An 18,956-nucleotide genomic window follows, 5' to 3' on the forward strand; every position below is an offset into this window, starting at 1 on the left:
TCAACTATATGATGATTTTGGAGGATGTAGCTTGTGATGATGTGGGTTGGCACAACACAATACAATTTGAACTACAAACCATAACCTCCAAAATGAAAACACAGTTGAATCAACTAGATAATGAGTCTGCCTGTTTAAGAAATAATAATAAAAAAGAATACAAACCAGTATAACTCATAATTTCAGTAATGTCAGGCTTTTTCATTAGCTGTTGCGACCACATTTTTTAAAAAAATCTTTCAAACTCACTTTCTATTTTAAAAAATAAAAACGTTTAATGTCGGCAAATTGATAATTATATTTTCAGGGCATTAAAACGATACAAAACCTATTGGAAAACCAAACTACGTGGCCGCTATTACTCATTTAAAATAAATAAATAAATAAAAACGAACTCTGAGTCAAGTTTCGAGAAGGAATGTAACACCGATGCAACGCTCTCGGCGGAAGAAGAATCAGAGGGAGCCGGAAGTAGCTCTCGGCCAATCAGCTTTTGCAAAGCGTCCTAAGCTGACGTCAGCCCGGTACCGATGAACAACCGGTAGTGTTGAAGGGAGCTGTATGGTCGCCCGTTGTTTGTAGCTTTGTTCGCTAATCCCCCCCCCAGTCAAACGTGCAAGCATCATGCCTTTCGATGTTAGGAGGTGAGTACGGGGCTTCCGTTCGTTTGGGTTCATCCGTTAAAGGGACGGTGGCGGTGATTCTTTACGCTCTGTGGATGAATTAACGGCTGGCACAGCATCGCCTGCTAATGAAGCAGACAAAGTTGTAACAGCAGTGTTTCTCATTTCATTTGGCATGAATGGGCTTCATTGTGGCAGGAACCGTGAAGTTTTTTTGTGTGTGTGTGTCTGCGTGGAGAGAGTGATGCTCAGGTATGCTCACAGATTTTTTTTTTTTTTTTTTTGAGCGAGACTTCCCTCCTGCGCATGTGCAGATTTCCTCGTGCAGCCTAATGTTTGCAACACTAACCTCGGGGTACAGTGTCCCTGACGGAAGACACACTGGTGTCACAGGTCAGTGTTGTTCTAAGCAAACGTCATAGGCTTATTTACAACTGAATGCTTAAAAATGCACCCATTAGCCACCAATAAACAGTCGGAAACAATGGGAGTCAAGCAATACACCCATTGACATTGCAGAGACATTCAGTTAATCTCCTGATACTTGGGCAACAGGAACTAAACCAATAGTCACACCTACTCCATAGGGCTGTCAATAGAGCACACCCTAATCACCAGAATATACAGGATGTTTGCACTCTGCCGCCATTTGCATTGGGGTGACTTCACTCTGTTGTCCAGATACTGGGTGGTATTCTGTCTAAATCCTATGATTGCTACACCATTTGATTGATGATGTATTGTTTTATTATAATATGACAAAAAAAAAAATAAAAAAAAATATGATTAGATTTTCTCAAGAACAATTGACATTTTTCCTCGAGCATCGAAAATGATTAACTGCTTGTAAAAGTGCATTCGCCAGTTTACTAGGTGCAAAGGCGGAAACAAATGCATTCCAATATAACAGCCCTGCTCTAAATCTCATCTTCATTCAAGTTATTGTATTTAGCATTATGTTCAAAATAACTGAGACAACTATTGATTCCACATTGTTTTCATTTTTTGGAGGCTGTGGTTTATCGTTCTATTGAATCGTATTGTGTTGTACGGACACATGTTTCTATTGTTTTGACAGCCCCGTGTGGCCAGATTAAACAACAGAAAGACCTTTGTGTTTGATTCAGTCCAGTTTAACAGCACCACGAACTACATTCTCCAAAATGAGCATAGTGTTGAATTACCACCTTTTAGACGCGGTTTTAACATAAACCGGACAAGCGGGCAAGTGAGTGTGGCTCCTAATTAGTAATCAGTCAAATGACCAATCATGTCAGGTCTGTAGGTTAATTTTAACCCTGACATTTTATTCACTACATCATCAATGTAAGGAACAATGATAGTCACAGAGCTGTGTGCTAACGACAGAAAGAATTTACTACACAGGATGTCGTAACGTTCTCAATGGGACTTCTTCAGTAGATCGGTTTGTAAGAGCAGGTCAGGGGGTTATCTAGGGGTCATCTTTGGTTCATGTGCTTCCCTCACTCCACTCGGAGCCGTGATTACACATAACCTGCGTTGCAACAGATAGAAGTTGGATTGGCCAACTAACGAGTAGGTTTCGTCGTGTCGCCTGCTCAGAAATAGTGAGGTGTTAGTCACCAGTGTGAGTGTGTGAAACAGCTTTATTCCCAGAATGCCGCGTTGTGTATTTTTTGTTCTTACCCCACCAGAAGTACGTTAAAGCGAACAGCTGGCCTTATGTTTCTTGTTACTATCAAGAAATTCCCTGAAAAGGTTAAAACCAACAAAGTTTTAATATGAACGATGGTCTCCTTGTAACCACCTCAGTCGAAACAGACTGTTCCAATCCAGCCCAATTGTAGATTAATATCTGTCTTGAGCAATATGATCGCAACTGGCCGTCTTAATGTACATGTGTGAGCACACCCAGGACACATTTGCGATCACTCTGACCCCATTTGGAGGTGGTCTGGCCACTTGTGACCACATTCTTTCAGCAGTGTGAACACATGCCTTCCTGGGTGACATAAAGGACCTCTTACTCAACTGAGCTTATCATTCATTCAAGAAAAAAAAATACAACCACAATTACAAATGATCACATGAATAATAATTTAAATGTCAATTTCATTGAGTGTGAGACATTACAGCTTGTTCCAAAATGTGTGTCATGACCTCAAGTCTTCATGATGTAAACTCGACAAACAGCGCTCTTTGAGCTTTTCATACGGCAGAAGGTAGCAATCAATTAGAGACTGCAGCATGTTCTACTGTACATCAGTCCTTGAGATGCACCGAATTTCTATTTAAAATTAGTATTTTCAGCTGGTTACTTGCGGTTCCTTGTCGCTCAGGACGGATTTTAAATAACCTGGTCTGAACAGGGTCTTGTTCTTCTGTTATATTTATGGAAAGCTGGATGCTCCACGATGGGCAGAACCACTTTGTGGTTATAGTAAAAAACGTTATTTAATGTTATTTACAGTTGTGTCAGTGTAAACAGTGAAATTGGAATCTCTAATCAGACTGGTTTTAGTTAGACTGAGCAAACATTCAACATATAAACAAATACACTGACTTGTTTTTAACATTTTGCTCAAACAGGAGTAACTAGTTCATTTGTCTGGTACCATTTTCAGCTGCGGATTAATACACATCAGGGATTTTAGTAAGGTGTACTTGTTTGTAGGATCAGTTCATTGCTGGACTTGGCCTTTCTTAGAATTCAGCGTGGACAGAATGTATAGACTTTCCGTTTTGCTTGTGAATGGCTGCAACAATGCCGCAGCAAAAAGATCATCTTCTAACAATAAGGATAACCTCATTCAGGATGACTCAATGGATTTCTCTTGAAAGAATGAGTGCATAACTGAAAGGCTTTATCCTGAGCATTCATTGACCTTTTTGATTGTGTCATTTATTGACACAAGGAGGGTTGGTTTGGGCTAACTTGATGATGTGCTTTTAAGTGATGATTAGATCATGGTGAGTTTAGAGCTTGAGGAAGAAGGTTCAGCTTTCTGTCAACAGACGTAATGATATCTCTTAATCTTGACGGCTGTTGTGTGGCTGATGTTGTTCACTTCCAGCACACACGGACTGACGACCCACGTAAAGAAAGATGCAGGCGACGTACAGGATCATAAGTGACAACCACAACCGCTTATAACGTAGGCTTACTCACAGAATGGATGAGCTTCTGACTCACTGTGACTCATTTGCGTGATTTGGGTTTATTTAGCAAGACCCCTCCTTGAAATGTGGCCCTGTATTCTCGTTTCACGGTGTCGACAGAGGGATGCTGGTACACCACGTCCTCGCTAATCACAAAAAAAAAACAAAACAGAGCCCCTCTGCAGAAGACGGTGCAGCGAGACGTGACGGAGGTAGATGTTCTGACTGTAATTCAGGAAATTACAAACGTCAACAGCAGACCGAGAGGTGAAATCTCAAGAGTCAGCATTAATATTCATGAAAACAGAGTGTTCTGAGCGGAGGAAATGAGGAGGCACTGAGTTCTCATCCTAGCTAAAAATAAATACGTATAGTAGACATTAAAATGTACATGTGCAACATATAAATGTCTTGGTTGATCTTGATTCTCACGTCAACATTAAATTGTAAATTACTCTCCATAATAGGTTTTAAATACTGTATTTTAATGATTAAAATGCCACATGAAGCAAATATTACAGGTTATTCTCACAGATTTATTATCCACAATATATATATTTTTAACTTGACTAAATGCAGTCACATATAATAGGAAAAGCCATACCTTATATGTTTCTAGCTTTGTGCCCTTCCTCTGTGTTTGACCTTTCAAAATAAAGGTTCACACATTTTGTGATATTTTGGGCAAATAATAATTTTATGGTTTTATTTCAGTATTGGCAGGGTCTACATCAGGTCTTTTTACTTTAGCACAGTGTATGTGGGGTAGCGGTGGAAGGATGAGACGATCACATGCTTTCTTTCGTGTGTGTGTGTGTGTGTGTTATAATGCAATCATTTAGTTCCTGTCATATCAAAGCAGAATAATCAGTGTGTGGGATGGAGTGCGTGTTTCCACGTGATTTCTGATCAACACCGGAGGAAATATAAAGTGGTCATCGTATCATATGAAGATGTCCACATCTGACTGTTGAGTTCAAACGTCATTTGGACCGGCTCACATCCAGACTGTCCATCCATCCGAGTTTATTTACAGCTCACATGGAGCATCAGATTCCGCCTCACGTCTGGACCGACCAGTGGAGGGAGATTTAGTTTCGTTGCTCACATTTCAATTTGGCGTTGGGAAACGAGGCTCAAACGAGGCTCCCTATAAATATGCGCTTGTGTACATACGGCTAGTGCTGAAGGCTTCTTTAAATATTTATTTTCATTCATTCGTTTTAGACTTAACTCTGTATATATACCTGAATTATCTAAATGTAAATATAATGCGTATATTCAGCAATTGTAAGTTAATGAAATCTAGCAAAGGCAGAGGTTGACGTGTATAAATAGTTTTCTGAAATAACCTAATGTAATTCATGTGGTTTCCACCGGATAAAAGTACAAAACATCACCCAAATGTGCCAACTAAACTTTTCAGTTTTAGTGTCAGCCACTCTGACCACAAGTTCCTTTTGCAACTTACGTGGGTCATCCAGTGTATTGTCTTGTCTATTGTCAGGGGAAATCTAAAAGGGAAATCCTGTAATCCTTGAACTGAAATCAAACATGTGGCGAGCGACAAAACTGGATTTATTTGAAGGTTTTCACACGACGGTGTTACACCTGTCTTGCGGTCTCAGGAGAGCACAGGAGGAAAGAGGCTGTCTCTCTCGCACATTAAGGCTCAACATTCAGGGAGTGTATTAGGCTATTAGACCCCCGCCCAGCCCTTCTCTCTCTCTGCTGTCGTCTGGCCTATATTTCCTGTCCGGCAATTTGCAGTGATCTAATACTGAATAGAGAGAGAGAGAGAGAGAGAGAGAGCAAGAGAGTGTGATACAGAGACTAGATGCAGTGCTTTGAAGATAAAAACAAAAGAACCAGAAGCAGCTAGGTCGAGACTTGGACAGGAAGCCCTCCCTCCTGCTTCCTCCTCCACCCTACATTGCATCAGCTGTGATTTTTTATTTTATTTTTTTTCCCTCTGGCAGCTCTTGGTGGAAGAAATGTGAACAGAGGAGAGTGTTTTGGTAGGAGATGGGGGGAAAGGAGGAGAAAGTGCTAGAGGGAAGATGAGAGTGGGCGGGGTTCGCGCAGCCGGCGATGGAGTTCGGGGTCGAAAAAGTTTCACTGCCCAAAAAGGACATGCGCTAGAACTCCCAAACTTAAATAGTTTTTGCGTTGAGTAGCAGATTTTCTTCCCTGTCTCAGCTCCCAAAAATAGGCAACAAAAGTGTTTCACAAGACGAGAGTCGATTGTGTCAGGTAGCAATGATCTTCCTCCGCTTCTGAATCACTGATTTACTCAGTGTGTTTTTTCTGAAAGTATCCGAATGGGTCTAAAACTGGTAAACTGATGATTTAGATGAGAATAAATCTACCGCCTGACTAAATCCCCCCCTGCTGTTGTTACTAGACGTAACTGTACAGCAATGTCCTTCCGTATAGTTTAAAGCCGTTGCTCTATTTTCACTGGTGATTGTGTGTGTTTATGTTGGCTTTGTGTATATGCGAGGTGTCAGAGACCTTTGTTGGGGTCAGGTCATAATTACAAAGCACACATTCAGAGGAAGAGGCGTGACCCTGTAAAAGTGTGTGTGTTTGTGTGTGTTGCGGCTGGCCGTCTGGATCTGTTGATGGCAGCGGTCCAGAGCTAACATTCCTCCTCTCTTCTGTAATATCGCACAGCCTGATGGGTACAGAATGTGCTGCTTTTCTCAGCACGTAGTTTTAACATTTGCTGTGTTTTTTTTTCTCTCTCTCTCTCTCTCCCCTTTCCCCCCTTTTTTTTGTTTTCCATTTCCCCCCTGTGTCTCCTCAGATTTGATATCTACAGGAAAGTGCCAAAAGATCTCACCCAGCCAACATACACAGGAGCTTTCAGTGAGTAGTCCTTCACGCACAGGCCCAAGTAATGACCGCATGTTTTGCTTAAGCACGTCGGAGTTGTTCACATTATGTAGCTGGGATCCTTGAATGTAGATTTTTATTTTTTTAAACAAAACACACAAAATGGAGTTAAAAATAAATAAATAAATCAAGGTATGAGCACATATTTTTACTCAGCTGGAAAGATCAAAATTACTCTCATGAAATTTGAAACTATCAAGCTGTTGGCAGCACTTTCAAAACAGGAAACGGCAAGTCTGGCTTTGTCCAGAGGTAACAAAAATACCTCTATTACTCAATAATTCAAAGGAAAGGAAAGGAAAGGAAAAGGTAGGAGTGACAAACTACTTAGGCACTTAAGGTTTTCTTGTTATTAAACACAATGAACAAACTTTGTGAGCATCAGCTGATTTTTACTTTCTTTGTGCTAAGCTAACTGGCTACTTTCTTTGACTTTCATATTTTTTATATTTATCCACCTCGAATTAACATGTTATGTGATAACATTAAGCTAGCTGATAATATTTCGCACACACAGACCTCAAAGTCCTACAGATACTGCTGCCTTACCTCGTGTTTATGTGACGCTGGAATAATTGGAAAAATAATTGGAAACTGGAAATTTGATGTGAATAACTCCCCAAAATAGGAGAATTTGTATCATTTGGTCACGACTTGCCAAGCTGTTGACGTCATACTCACAGAAACGTGGTGGACGTGAGTAACTTTAACCCAAACGTGGCATAATGTTACAGTTTCGTCACTTGCAGGTCCCAGGCACCTCACACCTCACCTACATTAAGATTAAGATCTGACCTGGGCCATCCGATCACATAGAAAGACTGGTGTGAACACCCCCGGGACGCATTGTGATTGCATTGTAGGAGACATGATCTCTGACCACATTTGGCTTTTGTGCCGCTCTAACTAACGTCAGGGCCGGGATCAATAAATAATAACTTCACGTGTGTGCCAAAGTCATGACACGCACCAATAAAACACCGCTGTTCTTGGTTCTGGAGCAGCTGTTGTGATCTATTGGAGACGGCAGCTATTACAATATTCCACTGCGCCACAGATGATGATGCCGGGGTTTATTTGCATACGGAGCGCAAAACTGAGATCGGATCTGGAGACATGTGTTTAAGGCCAGGTCTGAACATATGTACCTAGCTAGTCACCAGTGACCAGTCACAAGCTAGTCACTTGTGATCAGATAGCCCAGGTTGGATCTTTCCACAAGGTCTGAACAAAGACCAGAAAATGTTTTTATGATTAACATGCATGCGTTTGAAATGAATCATGTGTCACGGGTGTCGCGGCCTGTTTGGTTTGCTCTTTGTCATCTTGAATATACCAATAATGACTTTAAACATGTCAGGGAAAAAAACGACTTTCCAGGAAATGAGACCATCCCAGCTGCTCATTGCTAATCTGCCCTTAAAGGGTAGAAATAGCAACACCTATTGTAAATGTTTCAATACTGACGAAAGATGATAAAGTAACCGGCAACAAAAACCAACTACCATCGATGTGATAACCTTTTTAGACGAACTTTATTTCAAGCGATAGACCTGTTCTCTCTCAGATGTTTTGGTCTGGCACACTTGCAAACTGTGTCGTCATTAAATAGCAATAACTTTGCAATGCTAGCAGCGGGGCTTCAGAGGTGGTATTTAACATACCTTTGGAGTTTGACACACATTTTTTTTTATTAGGAAGGGAGGAAGGTGGATGTGCTGAAGCATAGTTTAGCAATAAGGGGAGTTGACAGCTGTAACTTAAGTACCTGCGTGTCCTAGCGTGGAGGTATGCCCTGACAGAGACAGTCAGCGCTTAGAAGTACCTGTTTTAGCACAACTAGCACGATAAGAATGTTAATGATTGTGTTCTTTCATCGCCACAGGCTCCTGGGAAGTCATCAATGGAAATGTGAATGTGTTTGTCTTTCCTGTCACGTCACATGTTTTTTTTTCTGCTTGTCATCCATCAGTCATTGTGTAATCGGATAGGGGCTTGATTGTTCACCGCTACACGTAATGCAAAAGACTTGATGACACATTTTTGGCTCCTGGGTCATTTTCTAGTTTTGATTATTCATTGGTCAGCTGATGAGAACGTGGGGCAGAGCAAGCCAAGCAAAACTGATGACACGTTGAATAAACAGGGCTGTCGTTGGTTAGCGAACAGTCAAAAACAGGCTGTAAAAGCTTATTAGATGACAGGGAAGACAATGAAATTACTAAACATACTGCATATACTCTGGATTTTCCACCCAGGAGGAAGTGGATGGAAGTCCTTCCTCTACACCGTCGACTCCCTTCCTGTCTCTGTCCACTGTCTAGGAGCGAGGGCACTGGGTTGATTCGGACGTTAGGCAAATGTTAGAGCTTCACCCACAGGTCCGCTCGCATTCTGGCAAGTGTGGTTCAGAGGCAACCAGAAACAGGCTCCCCCTTTTCACAAAAGGCCAAATATTTGACCCCATCTGTTTTTGTTGCTCTTTCTTTAGGGGCACATTCCTTTGCTTCAATATTTTTTTTTTTTTTTTTACTGTATTTACTTCAAACAAAACCTCTGCTTTTACCACCGAGAGTCTCTTTTGGTTAAACTGTAATGCACTGTATCAGTGTGTTGTGTGATGATTAATATCTGTGTGTTCTGTCTGTGCGGTTAGAAGATTGCCATTAGTCTGTGCTGTGTGGGGAGAATAGACTTTAGGCAGAGACATAAACAGTACAAAAATAAATGGGACATCTGATTACGGAAATGTAAGGCTAGATTCTCATGTCACCGGCTGATTCATGGTGTTATTGTACCCGATTATTTGTGTCAGGGCTCTGAGAATGTATGAGCCCTGCGGATGAGCTTAAGTTTAAATAAAAAGCACTCAGGTTAGGGCTTTGTAAATCTCTCGACTTGTCAGGGTTTCCATTGCGAAGCTGTTGACGTTAAACCAGTAGTAGCCCATCGCTCTAATCTGTAGTACGCCGCTTCCAGTATTTCATCCTTTGAAGCCGGGGTAGAATTACTGTACAAGTCTTTTGATGAACCTGGCATGGAAACACATGTGTCATAGCGACACTCCCTATTGTTTGTTGGTTAAACATTACCTTATGTAAATCCTGCACCAGCCACAGGTTTGGTGCGACGCCCTGCCAGCCACAAGGTCATGTGAGTGTGTGAGCCTAGGAGACAGTTGCCACGTAAACACGCCTCACCTGCTGAGTGAGGGCTTTCCGACCAGGCCCTCGCCATACCGGATAGACCGCAGTTGCGCAGACCCAGATCAGTTGCCTCCATATTTATCTTTGTAAACGCATGACAGTGTTTTATTTGACCCTTTGGCTGATTAGTTTGACACATGAAATGAAACAGACAGCCCGGCTCCCTGTCCTTTTAAGCTCACACTTTATATTGTGGAGAAAAAAAAAAGACCCTCATTATATAAGGTTTCTAGTCCTAATTTGGTTTCCGTACAGGTTCTTTTTTAAGAGGATGTTTCCTCACTGTGATTGTCAGTGTGCGAGTTTGTCTATAGAGTCCTAAAATGACCTGTTTGTATTAAAGCAAAGCATGAGATCACCACAACATGTTGTAATGGCTTCCTGCTGTGTTGCTTCTTAATGTGTAATTTGTGTAGGTGGGTCTTTAAAAAACCTGCGTAATGGCAGACCTAACACCGCCAGTAAAACCGCTATTTAGGGGGAAAAAAAAATAAAAAAAATCTTTTTATGGCCGCTGTGATTTCATTAATGTCAGTAGCTTAGGTCAGCCATTCCAAAAGGCTGGATTAGTTCGTCTCACTGGGTTTGCATCATTCTGTGAGAAGCTGGTGAAACTTGAGATTGATGTGAAAGAAGTGACATCAACAGTGAAGCCATTCATGCTAACGCTCTTCCTCTTTGCCCACAGTTTCCATCCTCTGCTGTGTCTTCATCATCTTCCTGTTCCTGTCTGAGCTGACGGGATTCATAGCCACTGAAATGTAGGTACCGCGGTGGCGCGCGCGCCTCTCGCAATATCCTGTCGCGGAAACGCACCGGTCCATCGGTAGATAGACCCTTCGGCCGCCACACGGGAGCTTAATCATGAATGTCAGTGCCCTCATTATGATGTGTTCGGCCCGGCCAGTGTTGTAACCAATGAGTGAAGTCAATTTTGTCACAGGAAATTGACTTTGTGCATGCGTCAGCCTCTTGGCAATGTGTAATAAGGGATGACTTGGGGAGGGTGTGACAGAAAGGAAATTACACTGACAGAGATACTCTAATGCTTCTTCCTCTCAGTTTGGCACAAGATGAGTCCCCGGCTGCTATAGTGGTGTGCGATGGCCGTATTGTGTGTGTGTTTTTTTTTCTTTTTTCTTTTCATCCCATCAAAAGTTTAATGTAACCATTGTTTCTCTTTTTTCGTCCATGACAGTGTTAATGAACTGTATGTGGATGATCCTGATAAAGACAGTGGTGGGAAGATAGATGTGAGTTTAAACATCAGTTTGCCAAACTTGCACTGTGATTGTGAGTATATACACACTATATACATATCTACCACTATCTCTTTCTCTGCACTTCCTGTTTGTGTGTTTTCTCTCTCGCGTCCTTCAGAGCGCCCGTTTTTATGGTTTGTTTTTCTCCTTTATCAGACACCATCGCACCGCACCCTGTCATTTAACACGGCATATTGGCAAAAGATAAATGCGGACTTTAGATAAAGACTCTCACTACATAATTGTTTGTTGGCCCAGTTGTGCCGTGGCAGGCTTCGCGATAACACGAGACTCCGTTCAATCTCGTGCTGCCACACAGCTGTGATCTGGCTCCGGCGTTAAGTTGCCTCCGCCGGCTCGTCTACTGTACCTCCGATGTCATGGAAGTGGGCAGGCCTCTTGACGCGTAGCCAGGACGGAGAGCAGTCACCGGTTATTTGCGCCTCATGACTCCCCTCAGAAACTATGCCGGGTGACAAATGGCACAAAGAAACGCACACATTGGCGCAGAAAACTCCGCACATTCATTCAGTTCGAGCGATATCCAAAAATGGCAAAGCTAATAAGTGCCTGCATGAAAATGAAGTCCAGATTTTCTGCGATAGAGGCCTTGGCATGCAGACACACAGCTGTCGGCCACGTGTTCAGACCAGCTCACTCATGGCATGCCTAAACACAGGCCGGTTCTAATTAAAGCTCTTGATGATTGTGTGTATGGCGGTTTTGTTTATTTGCAGAATTTTTTTCTTGTTCCAAAATGTGGGGCCCTCTTAAATACCAGCTCAAACACTTTGGTTTAACCGCACTGCAGCTGCATGTAATGAGCAGAAATGCTCCTCCCCTGCGGGTTAATATTGTACATCAGTCTATTTTTCCAGGCCTCCGAACAGGTTGTCATACTTTGCACATTTACTTGGAGGGAGAAACCGTTCCATCACGGAAAACCTGGCATTTCCATCTCGTTTTACTATTTATCTGCTCTGCTCTTCCAGAGTTAAACATTGTCTCCCTCCACTGACCTTTACGGATTGCCTCGTCTTGATTTGTGACTTCATGGAAAAGCACAACCGGCGTGTAATAACCTCATAATAACCCACCGCACCACCCCATCCCACCCCACCGCACCCCACCCCGGATCCACTTTGTATCACCCTTCTTTCAACTCCCGAAATGTCTTAAAAAGGAGAAACGACCATCTCTCTCTCTCGCTCGCTCTTTCACACGCACACGGCACACTTCACTTTATATTTGTGCACTGTATTTTGAGACTAAACTCGTCTTGAATGTCAAAGGTCAGACAGACGGCATGCGGAGGTTTTTAGCACACATCCAGCAGACGTCCCCCTGTGGCGTTGCTGGCCAACATGCAGCTCAGGCAGGCTCTGAAAATAGGCCACTGCCAGTGTGCCAACACACGGCAGCCTGCATGGGAGGGTTACTGAAGTCTAGATGGAAAAACACAGACAGAGAGACGGGGTGATGGGCATGATAAATGGACTGTTTGGACTTAGTGTTTACTTTGTGGGTCACTCTCTGCAGTCAAATTCTTTTCTCTATTTTTCCTATTTCTTTATTAATGAAATATGTCTGTTTTGTTGTTGATAGTTATAATAAAAAATATATAGGTTAATATTTAGAATTGTCCAGGTATTTGTTTAGTCTATAAGATGATGTCCTCCGCATTTTAATTTTCTTCAACTTAACAAAGATCGTCCTAAAAATGGAGAAAATAAGCTGATGTTTAATATATATTCACTTGCCAGTTGATTAGGTACTCTAGTGAAAACTAATGCAGTCTAATGTAACAGTCCTGCACTAAATATTTGCTTCATGAAGGTTTTTGTAGTCAGCATTTGTTTGAAATACTCAAGAGGCTGTGGTTTGTAGTACTATCGAATTGTACTGTGTTGTACCGACACGTTTATGTTGTTTTGACAAACCCAGTTTAAGTGTTTATGTCAAAGCGGTAAAACAACACCACAAACTACATCCCTCAAAATTATCTTACAGTTGAATTATCATCTTTCTTAATCTGTTTCAACATAGACCGAATCGTTTTATGGTCATAAATGGGGATTAAGTGCAGCAGTATTATGACAGGATGCATTTGTGTACCTAATCTTTTGGCAAGTGAGTGTTGAAGTTGAGTAATTCATCCGCAGCAATTTTGATTAATACTTTTTAAGGCCTCTTTGTCTCAAATGTGAAGAGTGGACTGTTTTCTGTAAATAATTACACGGATAAGATAAGAAATTTGAGGACATCTCTTTGGGAGTTTATCATAGTTTTTAGACTAAACGAGCCACTAAAACAAATCAAAGTTCGTTTTTGTTGATTGCTTTCTATTGTTTGATTGATTAACCAATACCAGCACCAGTAAAAGTTTGGACGAAACTGTTTATTACTTTGATGCTTCCTCATTATGTTTGCATCGTCCCCCCCATGGTTCTTTTTGTTTTCATTTCAGTGGTGGGTTTGGACATCCAAGATGAGATGGGCCGCCACGAGGTCGGTCACATTGACAACTCGATGAAGATTCCTCTCAACCAGGGTGGCGGATGTCGCTTTGAGGGAGTGTTCACCATCAACAAAGTAAGGCCTCATGGCCGGCCCACACAAACTGAATGAGTCATGTGTTGATTTCCTTCAGGAAATAGCAACAGTCTGATGGTTTTTTCACCAGTATTTACATTAAGATGAATAAGAGACCTGGTATTTTTTGAGTTGCGCACTTTCGTTCTATTATTATTATTTGTCTTAGACTAGAGTCGTTGCACCGTCCACTTCCATATAAATTGAGTTACGTTAAATGACAGAGCTCTGGTATTCAGTTACAGTATAGTCTGTGCTGTGTGAATCCCTGTTTGTTCCATCTCCATCTTGTGCGTCAGTCCTTCCAGCACATTTAAAATGACTAACTCAGCAGTTTAACACTCTACTCGTAGAACGGTAGGAAATACGTAAAGCCCGTCAAGTCGGGAGGAAAGGAACATTTAGTTTCCAACCAAGTGTGCGTGCCTTCAGACGTGGACATTAGTTTACTAGATGTGTTACAGGTGCTTGTGGCTTCACTGGCACAAACCTAACTAGCTGTGTGTGTATGTGCGTGTTTTCAGGTACCAGGAAACTTCCATGTGTCAACACACAGTGCCACAGCGCAGCCCCAAAACCCTGACATGACTCACATCATCCACAAGCTGGCATTTGGAGAAAAGCTCCAGGTCAGGACACGCATGAAAGACACACACACACAAGAAAATGAAGGGTAATCTACAGCATAAAGACTTTAAGAATGGATCTCTTTTCCCCCGACAGGTACAGAAAGTCCAAGGAGCCTTTAACGCCTTAGGAGGGGCCGACAGGCTGTCATCTAATCGTATGTATCCGCTCGCACATGAACTCATTCTAGCCACTATGTGACGTTTATGTAAGCCTGCCTGCTGACATAGGGTGACGGAATGAAATGAGACACCCAGTGGGCAGCTTTTCAATCCAAACTGAGAGGAAACGGCCTCACAGCTGACTCCAGCAACTTTTGTCATGACTTCATCTTGAATACTGAAGATGTGTTTTTTTTTTTTTAATCGAAGTAACTTCCTTGCAGCTCTGGCCTCGCACGACTACATACTGAAGATTGTACCAACTGTATATGAAGACCTATCAGGCAAACAGAGGTTCTCCTACCAGTACACAGTAGCCAACAAGGTACTGTATCTCATCTTGTTCATGCCATACGTTTATGTCTTATGTTGTTTTTGGACTTATTGTGTAGGCAGCATGACCTTCCCAACATATGGCCAGAGCGTGTACTGCTGTGTTAACTGGTGCACTCACTCGGAAGTGAAAGCTCACCCCTAGTGACTGGAAACACTGCCCTCGATGTCAACAAACCATAAACACACTTCCTAGAACTGTGTTGACTGACAGCTGTGTTGGGAGTGTGGACTAATAACAGTGCAGGTCAGCTGTGAAGCCGGGAAAATATGAGCAAAATATTCCAAAACTTCATTCCCGAAGCGTAAAAAAAGGCCCGGCTGATGCACACATCTGAGTTTTGGACTTTACCACCAGTCCATGTCATGCCCTGACCTGATATTTATTGTTTATTGCGTGAACTCCCTGATAGCCACGTCATAAGTTATAACACACTGTAGCCTCCTCATACTTACTTCATGAGTATTAATCAGGCAACATTTTTAATGAGTCATTTATGACATTTGAATGACTTCCATCCTAATCCAGTAATGACTCAGAAACCGCCGCTGCCACCATGAAAGAGAAGAATGAGAATCCAGATGGAGCTGGATTGATTTCTAAATTTAATGAGATTAACTTTCTCATTGTTGAGTGAATTCGTTTCTCTTGCCAGCGCAAAGCTCCAAAACTTATTGAAATTTGTGACGCTTCCCTTTTTCTCCTTTCCACTCAGGAGTACGTTGCTTACAGCCACACAGGCAGAATTATCCCAGCAATCTGGTTCAGATACGACCTCAGTCCGATCACAGTCAAGTACACAGAGAGGAGGCAGCCGTTCTACCGCTTCATCACAACAGTGAGTGAATTCAGCACCCGTGGCCAAACAACTTACATTAAAGTACATTTCTTTTTAATTCAGGCCTTTTAAATGTGTAAATGTTTTGACTGAGGAATACACTCTGTCAATCGGCTGTACTTGTGAATCCAGTGTTGAGCCATGTTTAGCCACGCTACGACAAAACAAAGCTGTTCCATCAATCTGTAACTTGATCTCAGCTATAATTATGTTAACTGCCGATAGTAAATGTTAATATTATAACATGCTAAACTAAGAGGGTGGACATTGCACCTATTAAACTTTGGAGAAGCCTGTTTGATCTTCAAGAAAACACAAACAAGTCCAGTTGCCTTTTGTTTTAGCCTTGTTTATAGCATGTTAGCATGACAATGTTTGTATTCACCTAAAAACACGTGGGCCCTACTATTTGTGCCAAAGTATAGCCTCAAAAAAGCTAACTAGCATAGCTGTGAACTGGTCTTGTTCAAGTAGAATATAAATTAAGCTAATGACTTTAGTTTCCCACAGTTCTATGGAGTATTTTTGTGTCTTTTAGCTAAATGTTTAGCTTTTTGAGTAAAAAAAAATAAATAAATACATCACTGTAAAGCACTTGATGGCAAACCAAAAAAGTTAGTGATTAGCTGGTTAACTAAGTGAAGCATTTAGCTGCTAAACAGCCAGATACTTCATCCGAGCACTGAAAGGAGAATTAATATAAGACTTTTATGTGTCAAGTAGGCAGAAACTCTAAATAAATCCTAAATGCTAATGCTAAATAAATGCTCTGCCTCTGCCGAATGCATAGAAAGGCATCTGTTAGGTACCATGTTAGCCAAAGCAACTTTATAGGCTACTTTTATAGTCTGTTTACAGGTTGTTGCACTGCTCTGTTTTACTAAAATTGTGTTAATTGAAGTTTAGTGTAAAGTCAGGCTCTTCTTTTTGACTCAGGAGTCAAAATGGACATACAGTATTTAACAAGGAAGCTAGCTAATGGCTATCCAGGCTAACCTGCCTCGCTATTTCCTCCTACTTCCAGTTCGTGTACTAAACTAAGCTAGCCAGCTGTTACACAGAGTTTTAGCGTACAGCAACGATAGTAGTAGTGATCTAGTAGTGGAATAACTTCACTTCCCAAACTTCCCATTTGTATATGACTAAATTTCCCAGCTCACCCTTTAAGTTGAGAAATGTAGGCCGCCTCATCACAGTTTCCTGCCGCCTGATTAGTGGGTCAGGATTAAACTGGGTGCCTCACCGATGAGCTACACCATTATTTGTCTTCGTATTGTTTAGGTTTATCATGGCTTAAGGCATGGGTAGGAGATGAGTGTGCTTATAGCGTGATCATGAGTCATGGCTCAAGATTGTGAATCAAGATGCAGCGGGGCTGGATTTGCCAGATCCCATGCTGAGATGTCAGTGTAACGCAGTGTTGTGATTAAACATAACGAAGTACCGCTAATATTGGGCCATAATGACCAGAGATATAAACATCAAAGCTCTTAAATGCTCTAACGGACGTGTTTTCTGCAGATTTGTGCCATCGTTGGAGGGACGTTCACAGTCGCAGGAATCATTGACTCGTGTATATTTACTGCTTCAGAGGCCTGGAAGAAGATCCAGATAGGAAAAATGTCATGAGGACTGCTTCCCACCCCCTCCTCGCATCTTATTTATAAGTGCAAAGTTGCTAGCCTGTTAGCTAAATCCAGTCCAACTCCAAACGACTTCCTCGGGTAGATCGTATCACCGTGACCAATGAAGAGTCTCTGGCACTCGATATAACTACCAGGCTACACTGCTGCGTGTCTTTTACTGAAGATCCTCTCAGGCTCCATCTGCTCTGGTGACGTGTGGACGCTGACTATCACATGTCCTCTGTCTTCAGTGTCAGGAGAGAGGAGAGGAGAGGAGAGGGAATCTCTTTTGTTTCCGTGGGGACAAAATATTAAGTACTGTGTCAGGATTCAACCAGCTGCAGCTTATATTTTTAAAATGAAGTTGGAAGAAAAAAAAAAGGCTGATTTCCAAATTTGGTGCTAGCACAGTATTTCCCAAATCATTTTTAATTCATTCCTGAATTACTGACAGACAAAAAGAGCCTGTAAATGAGTTCAAGATAAGATAATCTGTTAGTATATCAGTTTAACTGCACTATGTTTGGCTCTTCAACACTGCAAAAGACAGTGATTATTTGAAGGAAGCGTCGGGGGTTTATAAACCTTAAATCGACTGAACTGAAATCTAAAGTATTATTGTCACTGAACTAAAAGAAAGTGCATTTATATCACTCTACAGTCAATCTGTCCAACATGTCATCCCCAGTATTCAATCAGTGTGCCTTTAGCTTTCATGGCTCTCATTTGTTTGACACTCTCTTTCAGCAGCTGCCATGAAAACCAGTATCTTCACATTTTTTTTTTTTTCTTTCCAACACATGGATCAGTCAGTTTATTCCATATATACCAAATATGTTACACTCCCAGTTTTAATTTAAGAAATAAGGTGAAGGTGTAGTTTGGTTTATGTACATGGTACATGGACTTTTTTTTTTGTTTTTCATGAAGTTGTAAATTGTAATGAAGGTTTGATTTTGCAAGGGGAGAACTAATTTTTCTTTTTATTCTGTGGTTACCTCTCCCTCCGATCAAGTTCAGCGATAATGAGAATAACCTGTTTTTCTAATCTAAAGGTCATTCATTTCTTGTTCCGTCTCAGATTACCCTGTAATCTTCCTCAAGTAAAAGGTACTGTAGAGGTTACTGTTGTGCACTCTGTGTTTTTGTGTTGACTATCGTTCTTTTATTTCGTTTTATATTGTTTTTAACTATTCATTTAATGTGTTCCTGGTTAAACTTCACCTATTCAGACTTTATTGTAGTAACAGTCTTTGAGTCCAGGTTTTAATTTAGATTGCTGGTTGTCAACATGAACTACGTTCCCTCATCAAACACTGTTTACCTGACTGTGTGCCCTTATCAACAGTCATCCACAGAAACTGAAAATGGAACCTTTACCTCTTTGATTTTTAATACGTATTAAGGCCTCGTGCCTCTTTATGAGGGGATGAGGTGGACTTTGCACCCAGACACTGCTCATTTCCCTCAGCTGGCAGCCTGAGCCAACACCCTGCAGGTTGTCATCTGTGATGTGAGCATGTAAGAGGGTGTTAAGCTGTCACAGCTATCATCATGCTTACGTCCAACTCCGATAAGAGGTGCTTAGTGTGACTCACTCCTTTATTCACCCCACATCCCTCTGTTTACCTCCGTCACTTATTACTAGT

General features: G+C 41.6%; 1 protein-coding gene across 1 annotated transcript; it reads left to right on the forward strand.

Annotated features, from left to right (window-relative positions):
* Positions 1 to 485: 485 nt before the first annotated feature.
* ergic1 (endoplasmic reticulum-golgi intermediate compartment 1) lies at positions 486 to 18,446 on the forward strand. Its single transcript, XM_084550334.1, has 10 exons — positions 486 to 644; positions 6,574 to 6,635; positions 10,557 to 10,629; positions 11,067 to 11,161; positions 13,598 to 13,722; positions 14,247 to 14,351; positions 14,446 to 14,506; positions 14,735 to 14,835; positions 15,560 to 15,682; positions 17,204 to 18,446. Exons 1-10 carry the CDS (start codon positions 625 to 627, stop codon positions 17,309 to 17,311), a joined length of 873 nt encoding a protein of 290 aa, XP_084406460.1. The 5' UTR covers positions 486 to 624; the 3' UTR covers positions 17,312 to 18,446.
* Positions 18,447 to 18,956: the final 510 nt, after the last annotated feature.

The sequence above is a fragment of the Chelon labrosus genome (assembly GCF_963514085.1).
Source record: "Chelon labrosus genome assembly, chromosome: 8".
NCBI classification, from domain to species: Eukaryota; Metazoa; Chordata; class Actinopteri; order Mugiliformes; family Mugilidae; genus Chelon; species Chelon labrosus.